This window comes from Trematosphaeria pertusa (assembly GCF_010094035.1).
Source record: "Trematosphaeria pertusa strain CBS 122368 unplaced genomic scaffold BU26scaffold_1, whole genome shotgun sequence".
NCBI lineage: Eukaryota > Fungi > Ascomycota > Dothideomycetes > Pleosporales > Trematosphaeriaceae > Trematosphaeria > Trematosphaeria pertusa.
In genome coordinates this window covers 3725690-3741233 of record NW_022987212.1, presented here as the reverse complement: position 1 = coordinate 3741233, position 15544 = coordinate 3725690, and the positions used below count along the sequence as shown (strand labels likewise).

Here is a 15544-nt window from a genome sequence, read left to right as displayed (position 1 = left end):
ACACGCCTCGCTGCCGCAGTCTTCTGGCAGTCATCCGCGCGCTGCCGGCATTGGCAGCGTATCACAAAGGTCGCACCCAACGGCGTGCGCGTGGAGCAGAAACAACAGAACTCTTCAATTCGATTCAGGATATAATTACTTAAAACGACAGCGCGCACAGATAGGAGCCCCAGTCCGCAGCCTCACGCCGGAGCTGCTGCGCAGAGTAAATGTGTTCCGCCAAGCTGTAGCCATCTCAGTCACAGTCAGAAAGTACATCAGCCGGTACGCCCGCTGGACTTGCTGCGGTCCGCTGCGACTCGCGCCTGCACGTAGCCCAATGCCTCTGTCCACCACTCAAACGCTCCAGGTTCCGCTTGGGCCGTCTACTTGTGCTTGGTGGTATGCACCACATCAATGATCTTATCGACTACCGAAGGATCCGAAAGCTGCCAAATCCGTTAGCTTGCCTGTCCGCACAAAGACGCGTCATCACCGCCAACACCAAGACAAAAATGAGAACATCGGCTTACCGTAGTAACGTCGCCCAGCTGGTCTTCCTCACCTGCCAAGATCTTGCGCAGGATACGACGCATGATCTTTCCGGACCGGGTTTTGGGCAGATCTGGAACCACGAAAATCGCCTTTGGTGCCGCAAACGGACCAATCGACTTGCGCACCTGGAGGATTAAGTCCTTCTTTGTCTGGTCGCTTGCCTCGTTGCCATCCTTTAGCGCGACGAATGCGTTCACGGCCTGGCCAGTCAGTTCGTCGTGCACACCGACGACGGCGGCCTCAGCAACGCTGTCTGTTCAAGAGTTAGCGCAGACCCTTGGGAAATGCTATCGATTGGGTAGACGCACGATGCTCAATGAGGGCGGCTTCAATTTCTGCCGTCGACAACCTGTGTCCAGAAACGTTGACAACGTCATCCACACGACCTCGGATCCAGTAGTAGCCTTCGTGGTCACGGCCAGCACCGTCGCCGGTGAACTACTCATGTCAGCGTGTTTCCATATCCTACATGAAGCATCACTCACGTAGTAGCCCTTGTACACATTCAGGTATGTATCCATGTATCGTTTGTGGGCTCCCCAGACAGTGCGCGCCATGCTGGGCCATGGCTGCTTGAAGGCAAGCACACCCTCGACATCGTTTCCGTGGATCTCCTCGCCAGACACGGGGTCGATAATGGCGGGCTCGATGCCGAAGAAGGGCAGGGAGGCAGATCCGGGCTTCGTCGGGGTGACACCACCAAGGGGGGTGATGACATGGGAGCCGGTCTCAGTTTGCCAGTATGTCTGTATATCTCAGGATACTCTTCGCTCATCGGATGGAACTTGTTTTCACTTACGTCAACGACATGCGCCTCCTCCTTTCCTACAATTTCGAAGTACCACTTCCAGACCTCAGCCGCAATTGGCTCGCCCACGGATCCCAGGATTCGGAGATTCCTCATCTCGTGCTTGACGTGCTGGTCGCCAGCGCGCTTGAGCAGTCGTAGAGCGGTCGGGGCAACGTAGAACTGGCTGACGCCGTACTTATCGACGATATCCCAGTAGCGCGAGAAGTTGGGGTAGGCGGGAGTGCCCTCAAAGACGACGGTAGCAACACCGAGTAGCAATGGCGCGTACACGACATAGGTGTGGCCAGTGATCCAGCCGACATCACCACCACAGAAGAAGATGTCCTTGTCGTGGATGTCGAAGACATACTTTCCGGTCGCTGCAGCACCGATGAGGTAGCCACCCGTCGTGTGCATGACACCCTTGGGCTTGCCGGTGGAGCCCGATGTGTAGAGCAAGAAGAGAGGATCCTCAGAGTTCATAGACTCTGGGGCGATGTAGTTGGGGTACTTCTCCACCTCCTCGTGCCACCACCAGTCACGACCCTTGGTCCACGGGACGTCGGCGCCCGTGCGCTTGAAGACGAGGCAGTGGGAGACGTTCGGGCACTGCTTCAGGGCCTCGTCGACGATCTTCTTGGTGCCAATGACCTTGCCGCCACGCTTGCCTTCATCTGTGGTGATGACGACCTTGGACTCGGCGTCGATGATGCGGTCACGGAGCGAATCTGACGAGAAACCGGCAAAGACGACGGAGTGGACTGCGCCAATACGCGCGCACGCCAAGAGCGAGATGATGGCCTCTGGAATCATGGGCAGGTAGACAGCAACCGTGTCCCCCTTCTTGACGCCCATCTCCTTGAGCGTGTAGGCGACTTTGGACACCTGGCGGAGCAGCTCGCCGTAGGTGATGGTGCGGCCATCTCCGGCGTCGTCGGCCTCGTAGATAATGGCGGGCTTCTCCGGGTTCTTGAACGCATGGCGATCGACGCAGTTGTAGCTAGCATTCAGTCTGCCCTCCAAGAACCAGGAAACGTCGCCATTGGCGAAGCTGCCGGCGCTGACGGTCTGGAAGTCGCGCTCCCACGTGAGCAGTTCCCGCGCGGTGCGGCCCCAGAACTTCTGCGGCTCCTCGATGGACTCCTTGTACAGCTGCTGGTAGTGCTCGAGGCCGCCGAGATGGGGGCCCGTGTGCGGGTGCTTCCTGTGAGGTCATGCATCAGCCGGCATTCATCTCTTTCTGGGCTTTGTGTGGTGATCGCGATGCGCTCTGGGCATGGCGGGGTCACCCCGCTCTCCGCGGCGAAGCTTGGGGAAAGCCACCGCCCGCACAATGTCTTGGACGATGATGCAATGCAAAATAGACTCACTCATGGAATGCCTTGGGGACGTGGAAGGTGTCGACCTGGTGGGCCTCTGCGACCACCGGGTTCGCGGGCTTGACCGCGCCTTCAGACATGGTGCGGGCGCGGGTATGCGTAGCCTGTGGAGGGGGAGGAGGATTCGGGCGGCGGGGCGCTCAACGCAGCTGCTGGAGAGCTTCAGGAATGGGGATGGGGCTCGCGGGACGCTGACGGGGTCGAGAAAGGCTCCTAGAGCAGATATATCTCAATTCCGGGTAAAGGGCTCGGGCGCGGCGCGGTGCGTGGTGCGTGATTGCTGCAGGGACGCAAATTGACAGGCTACGGTCTCGGAGAACAGCTGCCTGGCGGGGGTGGAGCTGCGGCAGGCTATCGAGGCACGAACTAGTCTCACGGAATGAGGAAGCAACGAGAAGGGAGAGGGTCAATGGACGCAGAGCGGGCGACGGGCGGCTCTTATGGAAGGTGAGGTGATGGCTGCCACGCGCCGCCACCAGCCTGTGACGGGCTCTCCCAGCGCCGGATACCCCTCCTGGCCTTGTCGTCCAGGCGTGGGCGCGGGGACGAACGGCTGTGCTGCGATGGCCTTTGTCTGGGTCCACAGGCGGGCCACTTACGATGCCCTTGGCGGCTCCTGTGATGGCAGACGACTCCGTTTGTCCGGCCACCCAGCGGCCGCGGCCGTCAATAAAGGGAACCGTCGAGCGCTGATCCGCACGCGAGCGCCCCATTATTCGCCGTCTTCATCAGAAAGAGCGCGTCTTGTGCGCGTTGGCATTCTCTGCGCGCCTGCGCCATGATGTGATGGGCGGCGCGGGGCACGGCAGCAGTCGCCTAGATGTGGAAACTGAGGCACCGCAGCGCAGAGCTTTGTGAATTGCCAGAGCTGCGTCCGGACAGGGTTTGCAGAGCAGCCAGCCGCTAGAGCTGTTCGGTTCCCGTGCTTCTCTGCTTAGCGCCGCGTCGAGTGCCTGCAGCCCTGCTAGAGCGCGGATGTTCGCTGAGCGAGACAGATGCGCACAGCGAATTCCTGCCGCTGCAGAATCCCACGCATTCCAGATATCCGTGGCCATCGACCCACTGCCCGTATTTGCACATGCTTCCACCGCGCGACCACGAGGCGCCCTGTCCCCGAAAGGAAAGGACCGTACCGACGCTCCCCCCAGCCCTACCAGCATCTGGCCTGACACGGATTCGGACCTGGGGAAGTGAGCTCACCATGGCCCGAGGCGCTGGGTTCTGATAGCCGGACTAGGTCCCTTCCATTCCGACTCTCTCGGCCGGTAGTTCCGAGGCGGCCTTCAGCATCGTGGAGGCCTTCCGTGTGTTGAGACGCAAGCGGGCAATCTGATATTCGTTCGTGCTTCGAGGTTGCAGTAGCCGAGATCCTAAGGTACCGTGCTAAGCTTTTCTCCTAGATAACTCCGAGCGTGGACCAGTAGTCTGGCGTGAGACGGTCGGGTTGTTAGAGTACTGCTCGCTGCGACATTTTTTGTATTCCTTCCGACCTGCCATCCGTCGCGGCCCTACATATATTATCCGCCGGGGGTCGCATACGCTCCCACTCATGCGCACCCAATGACAATGCACAGCATCATGCCGCAGCGTCTTGTCCTTGGCGCCCTCATATCCGTCGTCATAGCGACCAGCAACCGAGTAGTTCTCCAGGCCACATGGTCGTGGTTCGAGCATTGGCTCACGATGCCGGGGATCTGGGCGCCGAGGTGCGGGGCTCCGCATATACGCCAATGCAACACCAGCGCCTAGAAGCTCGTCGAAAAGTCGAAAGATCAGCTGGGATCCCTACACTCTCGATATACTGGTTTGTCAGATTAGGCCACGCACACAGAGATGCACTGGGAACTTTTGTCTGATGCTGAAAGAAGACGCTGTTATACATTAACGTAAGTGGTATCAAGCAAAGAATTCCAAGTGCGTGAGCCAGACCGCGCATCTTTTGCGCCAGAGACCACCTTGCCCGGAGTTAAACTCCTGAGAGCATCCTAAACGCCACGTACCCCTGAAATGATGCCTTCCGACGTCCTGTAAACGCCTGTCCTGGGTCTCCATTATCCTTGAGACGCCTGTTCATCGGTAACCACTGAAGAATCAGCAGTGCTGGCCGTGGACTCCTCCGTTCCTCGGTCACCTTCTCTTCTCCTGTCTTTCTCTGTTTCTTCTTCTTCTTCTTCTATCGCCGGAGTGGCTACGCCACCCGACGTGCCGCTCTCGCTATTCTCTCTAACCCGAAGAGCAACGCTCGCAGCAAGCTTCTCGTCTAATATGCTGACCAGTCGCTCCGAGTACTGATCCAGCAGCTTGACCATCACCGTCTCGTTCAAAGAGTCGTTTGACTTGGCCTTTTCGCCTACCGCCCGCGCTGTCAAAGCGAGCTCGCGCTCTACTTCGCGGACCACGTCTGTGCTGAGGCCGTCGTTGCTGTTGGAGAGCCGCTTCCGATAAGCGCGCAGTGTGCGGCATAAGCTCTCGGTCGAAGCACCAAGACTTCCAAACTCATTCGCTGGAGCTTTGGCACGAAGTCGAACATCAACGGACGAACGCCTTTTTGCAACCTGAGGATTGCGAGGGCTTGGGGGGGACGGTGAACGATTGCGATTGGATCTGCGCAAAGTACCTCCCGTGCGGTCCCGTGGTATGCTGGGTATGGGTGAAGGGTCGAGCTTCGGGGTCTGGGCTAATGAGAACTTGGACAGTCTCTTCCGCAGCTTTGGCGATCGACTTCCCGTGGGTGTCGCCTGATCTTCCTCCGGCGAGCGCTGGAATCGAGCCAGCTCGGACTGAGAAAAAACACGTCGCAATGGGGGCCTGCTTGCTAACAGATCCTGATTCATCGGCGTGCTCGGTCCTAGTAAATCCATAGACTTCGACATGTCTTGCCGGTTCGGAGATTGAAGCATGAGGCCCCATACGAAAATCGTCCCATCTACCGCCACAGTGACCAAAGACTTCTCGGTGCAATCATCATCCGCTGAGCTATCTGTCTTCACGAGGGCAATGCTTGTTACTCCTTCGGTGTGACCCCAATCGCGGGCTACGAGGATTCCACTTTCCTCGTACAGTCGGATCGATTTGTCGGTGCTGGATACACCTCCAATCAAAGGCGAGCCCCAAGTACGCGGTATATGGACCAATGAAGATAAAACGACGGCATCGCCGCCCTCAGTGTCGGAAGCGCGGAAGCTGCTGAGGCATTGACCGTTTCGCACGTCATATTTGTGCACCTGCCTATCGATTGTCGAGACTAGAAGGACGTCGTCTTGGTCCACATCCCAGGCCATGGAGACGGGTGTCGTCTTGAGAACGATTGTTCGCAAGATCAAGAAAGCACTCATCGTTTCACCCTCCCCTTCGCGGGATACAAGCTCGCGGACTACCAGAGTGCGATCCGAGCTGAACGATACGAGGCGAGTCCCATTTCTTGAGAAAAGGATCCCGGTCACCGCGCCCACGTGCTCGTCCAGGGTCTGCATTAAATCCCACGTGTTGTCTTTCCTCTTGAAAATTTGGACCATGCGATCCCTCGCGCTGGTGGTGATGTATGCCTGCTCTTTCGATTCGAAAATGTCTATACCCGTAATCTCATTTGCGTGAGCTTTGAAATCCAATGCGCTTGCTTTTGATTGGCGATCCATGATTCTGGAAGCGTTGTTAGTCAATTCACGAGCAGTGGGTAGGAAGACTCACCTAAGGACGCCATACTTGTCCCCAGTTACGAGGAAGCTCGCATCTGAAGAAGCTTTCACAGTCCTCAACTCATTCGTATCGACGTCAGATCCGTCTAACTGTTCTAGAGGCACCTGCAGAGATTCCTTGCATATGCCTTCTCTGCTCCAGAACAAGACTGAGCCGCTGGACGACCAAGTGCAAAAGGAGGCATCAGCAGAATTTGGCCGCGCGAGGGCAGCCACTCCGAGCACTGAATCACCGTGTGCCGGCAACCTTTCGACCACGTCGCCAATGAGAGACTCGTCGTCTGAAGCTCGTAGATGCGATAGGCGAATGGAATGATGTGAGTCTACCGTGACGATGTAGTTGAGCAGCGAAGCAACTGCCTCAATCTTACACGAGTCCGCCGTCAAGGTGATCGTGGGAGATTCTACTCGGGGTGGTGGTGATGGCGGGGGAGTGAGTGATCCGATCGTCTCTTTTATGTTCAACGTTTTCAGACCGCCCTGGCTGCTAGCTAGGTGGAGGCGTCCTTTTGAGTCAATCGCCATCGAGGTCACTGCGACGCCGGCCTCGGCAACTTTGGAAAACCGCTGCGTTCCGTCGCTATCGTCAATCAGGCAGACGTCGCCTTTGTCGGAGGCTACGATGGCTTTGGAGGGAGCCACAGCCACCACGCTCGTGAAATTGGCTTCGAGCAGACTTTCGAGGAGACAATTCCTGCCTGGCAAAGTCTTGTGTGTGCTACTTGAGAGGAAAGAAACGTCGCTCTGTCGGGCTTTCGAGAGCCTAGGTGTTGAGTTTGGATCTTCTATTCTCCAGACTTTGACATGTCTGGTTCCCACGCTGCACAAGCTCAGTCTTCGCTGCCACGATATGAAACAAAAAGGCAGAGAACAGCGTCCCAGATTCAGTAGAGAAGACAATGACTTACGTGATAAGGTTGTTTGCCATCCAAGCTATCCGGTTGATGTTGCTTGTGCATTTGTTGCTGGAGTGCAGCGTGGCAGCTCCTGTCCGGGAGTTGATGTTCCAAACGTATAGAAAGCCATCGTTAGAGGAACCTAGGCTAGCCAGATACTGAGAGTCAGGGCTAAAAGCAAGGCACTTGACGCCAAAGGTATGGTCGGTTAGTGAAGTCAGAGGCGTGTCCGAGGGTGCATCGGGAGCGGTGGAGAAAATGAGCACTCGCGGTTTGTATCCGGTCTGGTTTTGTTAGCACGGAATCCCTCTGCTGGGCAAGCAACTGCTCACCTCTCCAACGGCCAAGAATTTCCCGTCGGGGCTGAAGGATACGCAAGTCGCAGCCTTGATCCTCTCTCGCGCTGTCCAAGTCTTATTCCCGGGAGAGTCGCTCCAATCGTTAGCCGGGGACGCAAGCGGCGATGCGCCTATGCCGGCGTCGCGCAACGAAGCAGCCGTGCGATTCCTGCTCTCGTTCTGGGTAGGTGTAGAGGGGCCACCGTACACAGATGCGGAAGGGTTGATCGGGTTCGTCGTAGGGCGGGCGCGGTAGAAGCGCTGCGAGACATGGTGTTGGTCGTCGACGGTCGCGAGGACTGCCGCGGCCCCGGCGGTGAAGGCGAAGGAGCAACCAGACGAGAGGCTGTCGAAGGCATTGGCAGAGCTCGCCGTGGTTCCAATGACCTGGCGGAGAGCGAGGCTTGCTTCGGCGCGGTGCGGCTTGATCGGCGAGCGCAGCGGCGTGCTCTTGAGGAACGGCGACGGGGAGGGCGTGAGCTTGATGCTGCCGCCCCAGGCAGGGCTCATCATCCGGGAGTTAGATGGAGTGAGCGACATCGCTTGTAGAAGGGATGTCTGAGTATTCGGTGTCCAGCGACGACGAACATTTCAACGGAATCGCATGGCGGAAGGCGCTTGCCGGAGGTTTGCGGTTGGTGAGGAGATGGGGAATGGGGAATGGGAAGCGCAGCAGCCCGTTGTTCCGGTAGCGTATGTGGAGTATGTATACAGCTGCTATGATGCAATTGGGTGATAAGATATGCGCATCTCAGAGGTGAGAGAGACGCATGACGGGATACGCGGCTCCACAGCGCGTCTGGTGAATGAGTTCATGCGGAGTGAGTGAACGGGCTGGATCCGAGCGTTGTTTTTAGGGCAGTCAACACACAGACGCTCTTTCCGAAATGGGCGATCTTCCGCACGGACCCAGGGGCGGCCATCCATTCACGGCTCGCTCGCTTAACCTTATCACATTGCCGCACTCTTATCACACCTCCCTCATCTCCCCCATCACTCATGCAATCTTGCGCGGCTCGCGGCTATCGCAAGGTCCATCTTCCCGCCTGGATACGCTCATACACAGATGCGAAGGCCACTGTATCGATACCCCAAACCCCGCAGACGCTTGCTGGCCCGGGGTTTGTAAACAGAGTCATGCAGGCGTCCACGACCCTGGCCCTGGTAGCGATCAGGGGTCTTTATTCCTCAGCGGTCGGCCTGAAACTACAGGTCAAACAAGTTGTAGTAGCAGCCTCGTCGAACTCATGGAGCTTTGAAATACTCCCACGCAATCGTATCCAGATTCGCTAGCCTACGAAGGGCATCCCAGTTCAATCTGAATTCCACGCCACCGAACCCCTCATCCAGTCCAACACGATCGGTACCTACCACGGTTCCCTCGGTTCCGCCTAACCCATCACCACCGCGATGATGTAGGCTTGGGTACCTAGGCACCGCGTCTGTTTCGCTAAGGTCCAGTATGTCGGAGTCCGTCATCGGATCCACCTATGCCCATTCCTCCTCCAGTCTAAACAACGGACTCCTCCAAGACAGACCAAGGAAACCGTGAGCATGACGCCGGTATACACTATGGGCTTCATAAAGTCCCTTCCCGTCAGCTCGCTATCCTTGACCCGGCTCACGAGCGCCCCCGCAATCGGAACACCGCATGCGTATCCAGCTCCTCGAATGGAGGCCAGCGCCCCATTGTATGGGTAGTACAGTTCGTCACCAAAGAGCTGCTTTTGGACCGAGTTCATTACTGTGTTAAAGGTGCCGTTTACCTAACGCGCCAGTGTCATCAGCGAATATTCAGTTCTTTAATAGAGAGTTGACTTACGATGCCATATAGGACATTGAATGCAATCCAGTACCCTCGGTTGCTCGTTTGTGCCGCGATAAGCCATAGGGTCCATGTGCTCAGAGCATACACAAACGTCGCGACCATGACCATGTTCTGATGCCCTAATCTATCCGCTAGGCCGCCGACGCAAAGCCTCGATATAATTCCGACTCCGTTCGTGAGCGCCAGCCAGTATGAAGTTGCCTTGATGCTATAGCCTAGGGCCTCGCCGAAGTCAGGTCCGAAGGTCGCGGGAATGGCCGCGGTCAGTGGGTGAAGGAGGTTGACGATGAACAGAAGTGCGAAGGCTGGGTCCTTGAAGGCCCTCCAGCTCACAACTTTCGCGCTTCTCTTTTCAAGTTTTCGGGGCGGCAGAGCAAGACCGCTAATGAGACCGCCAACTACAGCACTCATTACCGCAAATACGCCAAGTGTGCCTCGGGTTCCTAACGCGTCGAGGAGTTCGGGCGTAGCGAAGGAGAGGACGGCACCGCCAACGGCAGCAGCTTCACATTGTCAGCTTACACCCGAAACGCGAGGCGGGAAGCCTACCAGCCAGCGTGATACCCTGCGCCAAGCCACTATGTCGACCAAAGTACTCTGCCAGGATCGGGGGCAGCGTGGACAGTATCAGACCACCTCCAAGACCGGCCAGGAGCCCTTGGGTACCAACGAGATGCAAAAGCTGTTTCCGGATGAGTAAGTATGCCAAAGAAGACAATTGTGGTGGAACAACTTACCCGCGTGCTTGCAGCAGCCGTTCCAAAACCAAGCACCATTAACCCCGTCCCCACCGCGCATAGTGTTCTGATGTGCTTCCCAATATCCGGCAGATACGGGAAGTAGAATATGCAAAACGCGGCGACGATTCCTCCATTCCCAAGAGACCCGATCGCCGCGATTGTAGGCCGCTCGGTCAAGTCGCTAGGTTGGATTAACCCATCTTCAACGGCTGAATCGCTTCCGTAATGTCTCTGCCAGATACCGAAGCTCTGGGTAAGACCTACGCAAGTCAGCATGCGGCTGCGAAGAGAGATACCCTGGCTTACCTATAATCCAGAAAGACATTAAAGACGTTGCCACGAGTACCTTCACCTGCTTCCGTTTGGTGATCTTCTCTCCTAGGTTCTCGTCCACCTTGACGGACGGGGTCCCGCTCGGTGTATTGCGACTTTTTTCGTCTCTAAACTCTGATAAAGAACTATGCGACGTCGACGTGGTTTCTCTCGAGTTTTTTCTCGAGCCGTACGCGGAATCTGGACGATCGTCGTGCACGAGCCTGGGAGAACCTGTCATCGTAAACCCTCTGTGGCTCTAGGGCAATGAGGCATACTTACGCGCTGTCTCCACATCGAATCGCTCCATCTCCGTAGTCCACAAGTGTGCGTGGTGGACGAATCGAGGGTCCCTGGCCAAACGCGCTTCTGGAATCCCGTTGGAAGAAGGGTTTTGGGGAAATGTTAGTGGCATTGCCGAGTACATTGGCCTCCTTGCAACTGAGCCGTTATTCGAGGTGTAGGAAAGGGAAGAGCGACATTTTAACGATAGCAGTGGCAAGCTCCTAGTACAAAGTTTGGAGAAGCATGGTACCGCGTGCACATTTTTCATGCCTCGAGGTTGTAGAACCGTCTTATGACGCATCAGAAAACCAGAATATGAGAAGAATTCACGAATCTTCTTCGACAATTTTCTCAGTATGGTTCAGACTCGTCGTTGGTGCGTCACACTATTGCAGTGTTGGGAAAAAGTGGTGCCAAGAGTGTGATTCCGTGGATATGATGAGGCTGTGTGCCGGTTGAAAGGTAAGAACCACAATAATCCCCCTGCAGCCTTGCAAATTAGGGTGATACTGGCATAATGGTTCCATAGGTACGCGCTTTCATCGGATCTCAAACGAGATCTCCCTTCATCATAGAATCATAGCCTTGGGTTGAGACAGAAGGTTGTAATGTGAGCAGTGAAGGCCACCAATGCCTCTACTAGATCAAGTACTTGCGTTATACTTCCTCCAAAGTTCTTTTCTAGAGCGTCTTTCATTGCTGAATACATGTAGTCGGAATCGTCACGAGTTGCTTCAGATGCCACACCCATGCTTTGCAGAACATTGATTGCTAGAAGCGAAGCTAAATACATTTCCATGCCTGCGAATCATCGCCCAAAGAAGCACAGTAATGCTGCGGTCGCACTGCTGCCCGTGGGCGGTTCAAGAGGTTATGTGATCGAAAAAGGCAACTTTAAGCGACGTCATGATGCTTGGCGTGGCGGAGTGAACGAAAAGTTGCCCGGTGCGCCTACCGTTGCAAACCACAACATCGGCCATTGTTTACCTCCTCGACAGCCTACAGCCACCTTTTGTAGGCTCCTTCCTTTCTGCCCGCGCGAGGGCCAATCTTCCGTATGTACGGCGCAATACGACCGACATTGCGGGCATCTACACGGAGGCCCCCAGCACGATTCATCCGCGGTCGTCGATACCCGTCCTCCCACCGAACACGCTCGTTTCACTCCACGCCCTACCTCGCAGTTACTCCGACACCTCCGGCCGGCCCAGATAATACGCCCGTCAGCAACAATGGCGTGGACAAGAAGAACCGCGAGAAGGCGGCGGCCGAGCAAACAGACACCGGGATAGCTGCCGAAGACCCGGAGATTCTTGCGCAGAAGCTGCAGCGCTCCAGAGAAATGACGCGGAGATACTCGTCAGCATTGCGACGCTCGCAAAGACGGAATCGCGCCCAGGACTTGCCGCCCGTGGTCGTTCCGAACTGGTTTCTGAGGAAGAGGGTCTTTACGCGGGAGGAAATGCGTGAGCACCCACTCAATCGCCTTGGACACAATAATTTCACACTGTCGTTGCAGCGCCTGAATTCAGAGGAGGCTGGTAAATTTTCGGTCCCGTTGAACAATCTATCGAGCGGTGTGAAGATCCTGTCTCGGTTGGTTTTCGCAACTTGGAATAGTACCTTGAGTGCGGATCAAAGGAGGCAGTTCGCGAGGCAGTTGGCGTCGAGCATAGGGGCTGGAGATAATGAGCGCGTGGTGCAGGCTCTGGAAAAGGGGGAGGATCCGGACACTGCTCAGGATGAACTGCGTCAAGCTCTGATGTCTCACCTCGAACCGTTGAAGCGGCAGCTGACTGAGGTGAAGGAACTTATCAAGGACTCGGGCAATGCAGGCCTTTTGGAGATCAACCAGACTTTGGTACGCCAGGAAAAGGATCTAGAGCGGGTGTCACGCGAATACGAGGCTCTCATGCGACAGAGGAACATGGACAAGGCTCAAATTCCGCCTTTGGCGCTGGCTGAGATTCGGGCTACCATTGCTGCATCTTTGTCCGCTCTGCCAGCGGCCGCTACTGATACCTTTCCTTCCACGAAGACGAATTTGATACTACATTCGCCCTCCAACGAGCATGACAGACTGATAGGGAGAACAGTCATGTCAATAGCATCTGAGCTAGGGGCCGATGTTGTCGTGCTTGAAGCTCAAGATCTCGCGGAAATTGCTGGAGACTACCTAGGCGACGGAGCAGACCCATCACCTCATTCGATACGATCCCTGGGCTACGAAACGTATCGGCTTAGTGCGGAGCTCGGAAATGACATGGAAGAGCTATGGAAGGAGGACCCGTTTTCTGAGGACCAGGAGGAAGCGGCCACACCCCAAGCGCCAACGGAGCCTTTCCGTAGGGCGTTTAAGGGTATGCCAATATCGATAATCGCCATCGATCCCATTTCGAAATCAATTACGCAAAGTATTCATGCCTTGCGGGTGCCTGCCTCTGACGCCAGTGCCGCGTCGACAAATGAACAGCAGGGTCGACTGCAGACGCAAGGCGAAGCCCAATTGGAGGACCTGAAACTCTCGAATTTACTTGAGGCTCTGATTGACTCCAGCGAAGTCAAGCGTAGTCGCGGTGGCCCCACTGTGGAACACGTCACCCGACTATCCACCGTTCCAAAGGACAATGCTCCGACTCCCATAACGCCCAAATTATTCGACAGATTCTTCGACTACTCGATGACTCCTAGAGGGGACAAAGTCGATCTCGCCCCTGCCTTACCAATCAAGGCTATACCCAGATTCGGCCTCGCCGTGGACGTCGGTACATCCCCAAGATCGGAAAGAATCCTTCCGAAATCCAAGATCATCTATGTTCAAGACATTAAAGAGCTCAACGCGACTCAATATGGCAACCGAATAATTCAAAAGCTCGAAGATATCGTCCGAAAGCAGAGGAGAGCGGGTGAAAGCATTATGATAGTCGGTAGCAGTTGCTCTCTGGACCTCACACCTGACCTCTCTGCAAATGGGGTGCATGGCCTCCAGTCAGAGGGCGAGGCTGGCTTGTTCAGGACTATTGTCGTCCCGACAGAATCGGCGGATGAGTCCAAGAACGAGGGGCCGTTTCCTGATAGTAAAGCCTACCATCAATCTCGGTCGCTCGAGAGACTATCGTCCTTAGTAGAAAAGAAGAAGTTCCGGAAGATCAACTTACGACACATACAAAGCATGCTGCGATGCCTCGACCCTCTTGCGTCACGCGCCATTTCCGACGACGAGAAAGGCCCGGAAGAGTTACGCGCAGCTGCATCAGTATTACCAGAGTCTTATTTCTGGAAAGTCCTGACCTACGACGAGGTCCACCGGATAGCATTAACCGCCCTTGGTCTACAACGTATGGATCACAACTGCAAAGAGCTGAACTGGGCCCATGTGGCTCTCGCTATGGGCCTGTTGAAAGCCAGTGACGAAGCGAAGGTCGCTTACATTAAGCGTAAGGCCGAGCAAACAGCCCGCGGTGATAGTCGGCATCCAGACTCGTTCGATCGATGGACGAAGGGTGTAGAAGAAAGGATGCGGAACGCCGCCGTTGGAACTGAAGATCCGGGCGCGGCAACATACGCCCAGCGCGAGCGCCAATTACAAAATGTCTCAATGGGCGCTACAAAGCATGAGAAGCGACTATTGCCGGGCATTGCAAATCCAGACCAGATCAAGACCACCTTCGACCAGGTCCACGTTTCTCCTGAGACCGTAGACTCGATTCGGACACTCACGTCCATGTCGCTCCTTCGCCCAGATGCTTTCAACTATGGCGTGCTTGCTACGGAAAAGATATCGGGCGCTCTTCTTTATGGTCCTCCTGGAACCGGTAAGACCTTGCTTGCGAAAGCCGTCGCAAAGGAAAGCGGATGCACAGTGCTTGAAGTTTCTGGAAGCCAGATCATGGACAAGTACGTTGGTGAAGGCGAAAAGAACGTTGCCGCCATCTTCTCTCTTGCCCGGAAACTTACCCCTTGTATCGTCTTCCTAGATGAGGCGGATGCCATCTTTGGCTCGCGTGACACGGCTCGTGAGCGGACTTCACATCGAGATATTCTAAACCAATTTCTCAAGGAATGGGATGGACTGAACGACTTATCGGTGTTTGTCATGGTCGCAACAAATCGTCCGTTTGATCTAGACGATGCGGTTATTCGACGACTGCCGAGGCGCTTACTAGTTGATTTGCCTACCCAGGCCGACCGAAAGGAGATCATGAAGATCCACCTCCGAGGCGAGCAACTTGATGAATCAGTGGACTTGGAAGACCTCGCCAAGCGCACGCCCTTCTACTCCGGAAGCGATCTTAAGAACTTAGCAGTCTCGGCAGCACTAGCATGCGTGAGAGAAGAAAACGAGCAAGCCGCCGTCGCAGCAGCTCAAGCTGCGGCCGGTGAAGCAACACAATCCGCCTTCTCCACCCCACCGCAGCTCGTCCGCGGCCAGCGATACACGTTCCCAGAAAAGCGTGTTCTGTATGCGAGACACTTCGACAAAGCCCTGATTGAGATCAGCGCGAGCATCTCCGAAGATATGTCGAGCTTGAATGCGATCAAGAAATTTGACGAGAAGTATGGCGACAAAATGGGCAAGAAGAAGAGGAGTGTGTATGGGTTCGGAATTGATGCTGGCACGAATGAGAATGCGGCGAGGGTGCGAACATGAGATTTTTTTGCCTTCCTGTCGATATTTCGAAGAGGATTGTTGTTGTGTATATGTTGTACCTATAGAGTAAGTAAATGTTTTTGGGCTCCATGGCTC

At 55.6% G+C, this 15544-nt stretch overlaps 5 protein-coding genes across 5 annotated transcripts; 1 reads left to right on the top strand and 4 right to left on the bottom strand.

The window, feature by feature from the left end:
- Positions 1-365: 365 nt before the first annotated feature.
- Positions 366-2783, bottom strand: BU26DRAFT_415555 (acetate--CoA ligase; the record flags this gene model as incomplete). Its single annotated transcript, XM_033823120.1, has 6 exons — positions 366-428; positions 513-787; positions 843-972; positions 1020-1280; positions 1334-2528; positions 2695-2783. 6 exons carry the CDS (start codon positions 2781-2783, stop codon positions 366-368), a joined length of 2013 nt encoding a protein of 670 aa, XP_033691947.1.
- BU26DRAFT_32339 (uncharacterized protein) lies at positions 2512-3511 on the bottom strand. Its single transcript, XM_033822094.1, has one exon. The coding sequence runs from the start codon at positions 3414-3416 to the stop codon at positions 2844-2846; it is 573 nt and encodes a 190-aa protein (XP_033691946.1). The 5' UTR covers positions 3417-3511; the 3' UTR covers positions 2512-2843.
- Positions 3512-4560: 1049 nt separating this feature from the next.
- BU26DRAFT_513679 (WD repeat protein-like protein) lies at positions 4561-8455 on the bottom strand. The gene is made up of 4 exons (XM_033827675.1): positions 7627-8455; positions 7307-7578; positions 6391-7218; positions 4561-6342 (listed from the first exon to the last, which is right to left on the bottom strand). The coding sequence occupies exons 1-4, from the start codon at positions 8170-8172 to the stop codon at positions 4755-4757; spliced, it is 3234 nt and encodes a 1077-aa protein (XP_033691945.1). The 5' UTR covers positions 8173-8455; the 3' UTR covers positions 4561-4754.
- A 173-nt stretch (positions 8456-8628) lies between these two features.
- Positions 8629-10753, bottom strand: BU26DRAFT_473526 (MFS general substrate transporter; the record flags this gene model as incomplete). The annotated part of the gene is made up of 5 exons (XM_033825471.1): positions 8629-9398; positions 9455-9963; positions 10010-10142; positions 10198-10460; positions 10507-10753. The coding sequence occupies 5 exons, from the start codon at positions 10751-10753 to the stop codon at positions 9108-9110; spliced, it is 1443 nt and encodes a 480-aa protein (XP_033691944.1). The 3' UTR covers positions 8629-9107.
- Positions 10754-11854: 1101 nt separating this feature from the next.
- Positions 11855-15448, top strand: BU26DRAFT_413305 (AAA-domain-containing protein; the record flags this gene model as incomplete). Its single annotated transcript, XM_033823015.1, has 2 exons — positions 11855-12496; positions 12584-15448. 2 exons carry the CDS (start codon positions 11855-11857, stop codon positions 15446-15448), a joined length of 3507 nt encoding a protein of 1168 aa, XP_033691943.1.
- Between the last annotated feature and the right edge of the window lie 96 nt (positions 15449-15544).

Coding starts and splice junctions, on each gene's coding strand:
- BU26DRAFT_513679 (XM_033827675.1), bottom strand. CDS start 8,172: ATGTCGCTCACTCCATCTAACTCCCGGATGATGAGCCCTGCCTGGGGC. Junction 7,579..7,626: donor AATTCTTGGCCGTTGGAGAG/GTGAGCAGTTGC, acceptor TAACAAAACCAG/ACCGGATACAAACCGCGAGT. Junction 7,219..7,306: donor ATGGCAAACAACCTTATCAC/GTAAGTCATTGT, acceptor GAGCTTGTGCAG/CGTGGGAACCAGACATGTCA.
- BU26DRAFT_32339 (XM_033822094.1), bottom strand. CDS start 3,416: ATGGGGCGCTCGCGTGCGGATCAGCGCTCGACGGTTCCCTTTATTGAC.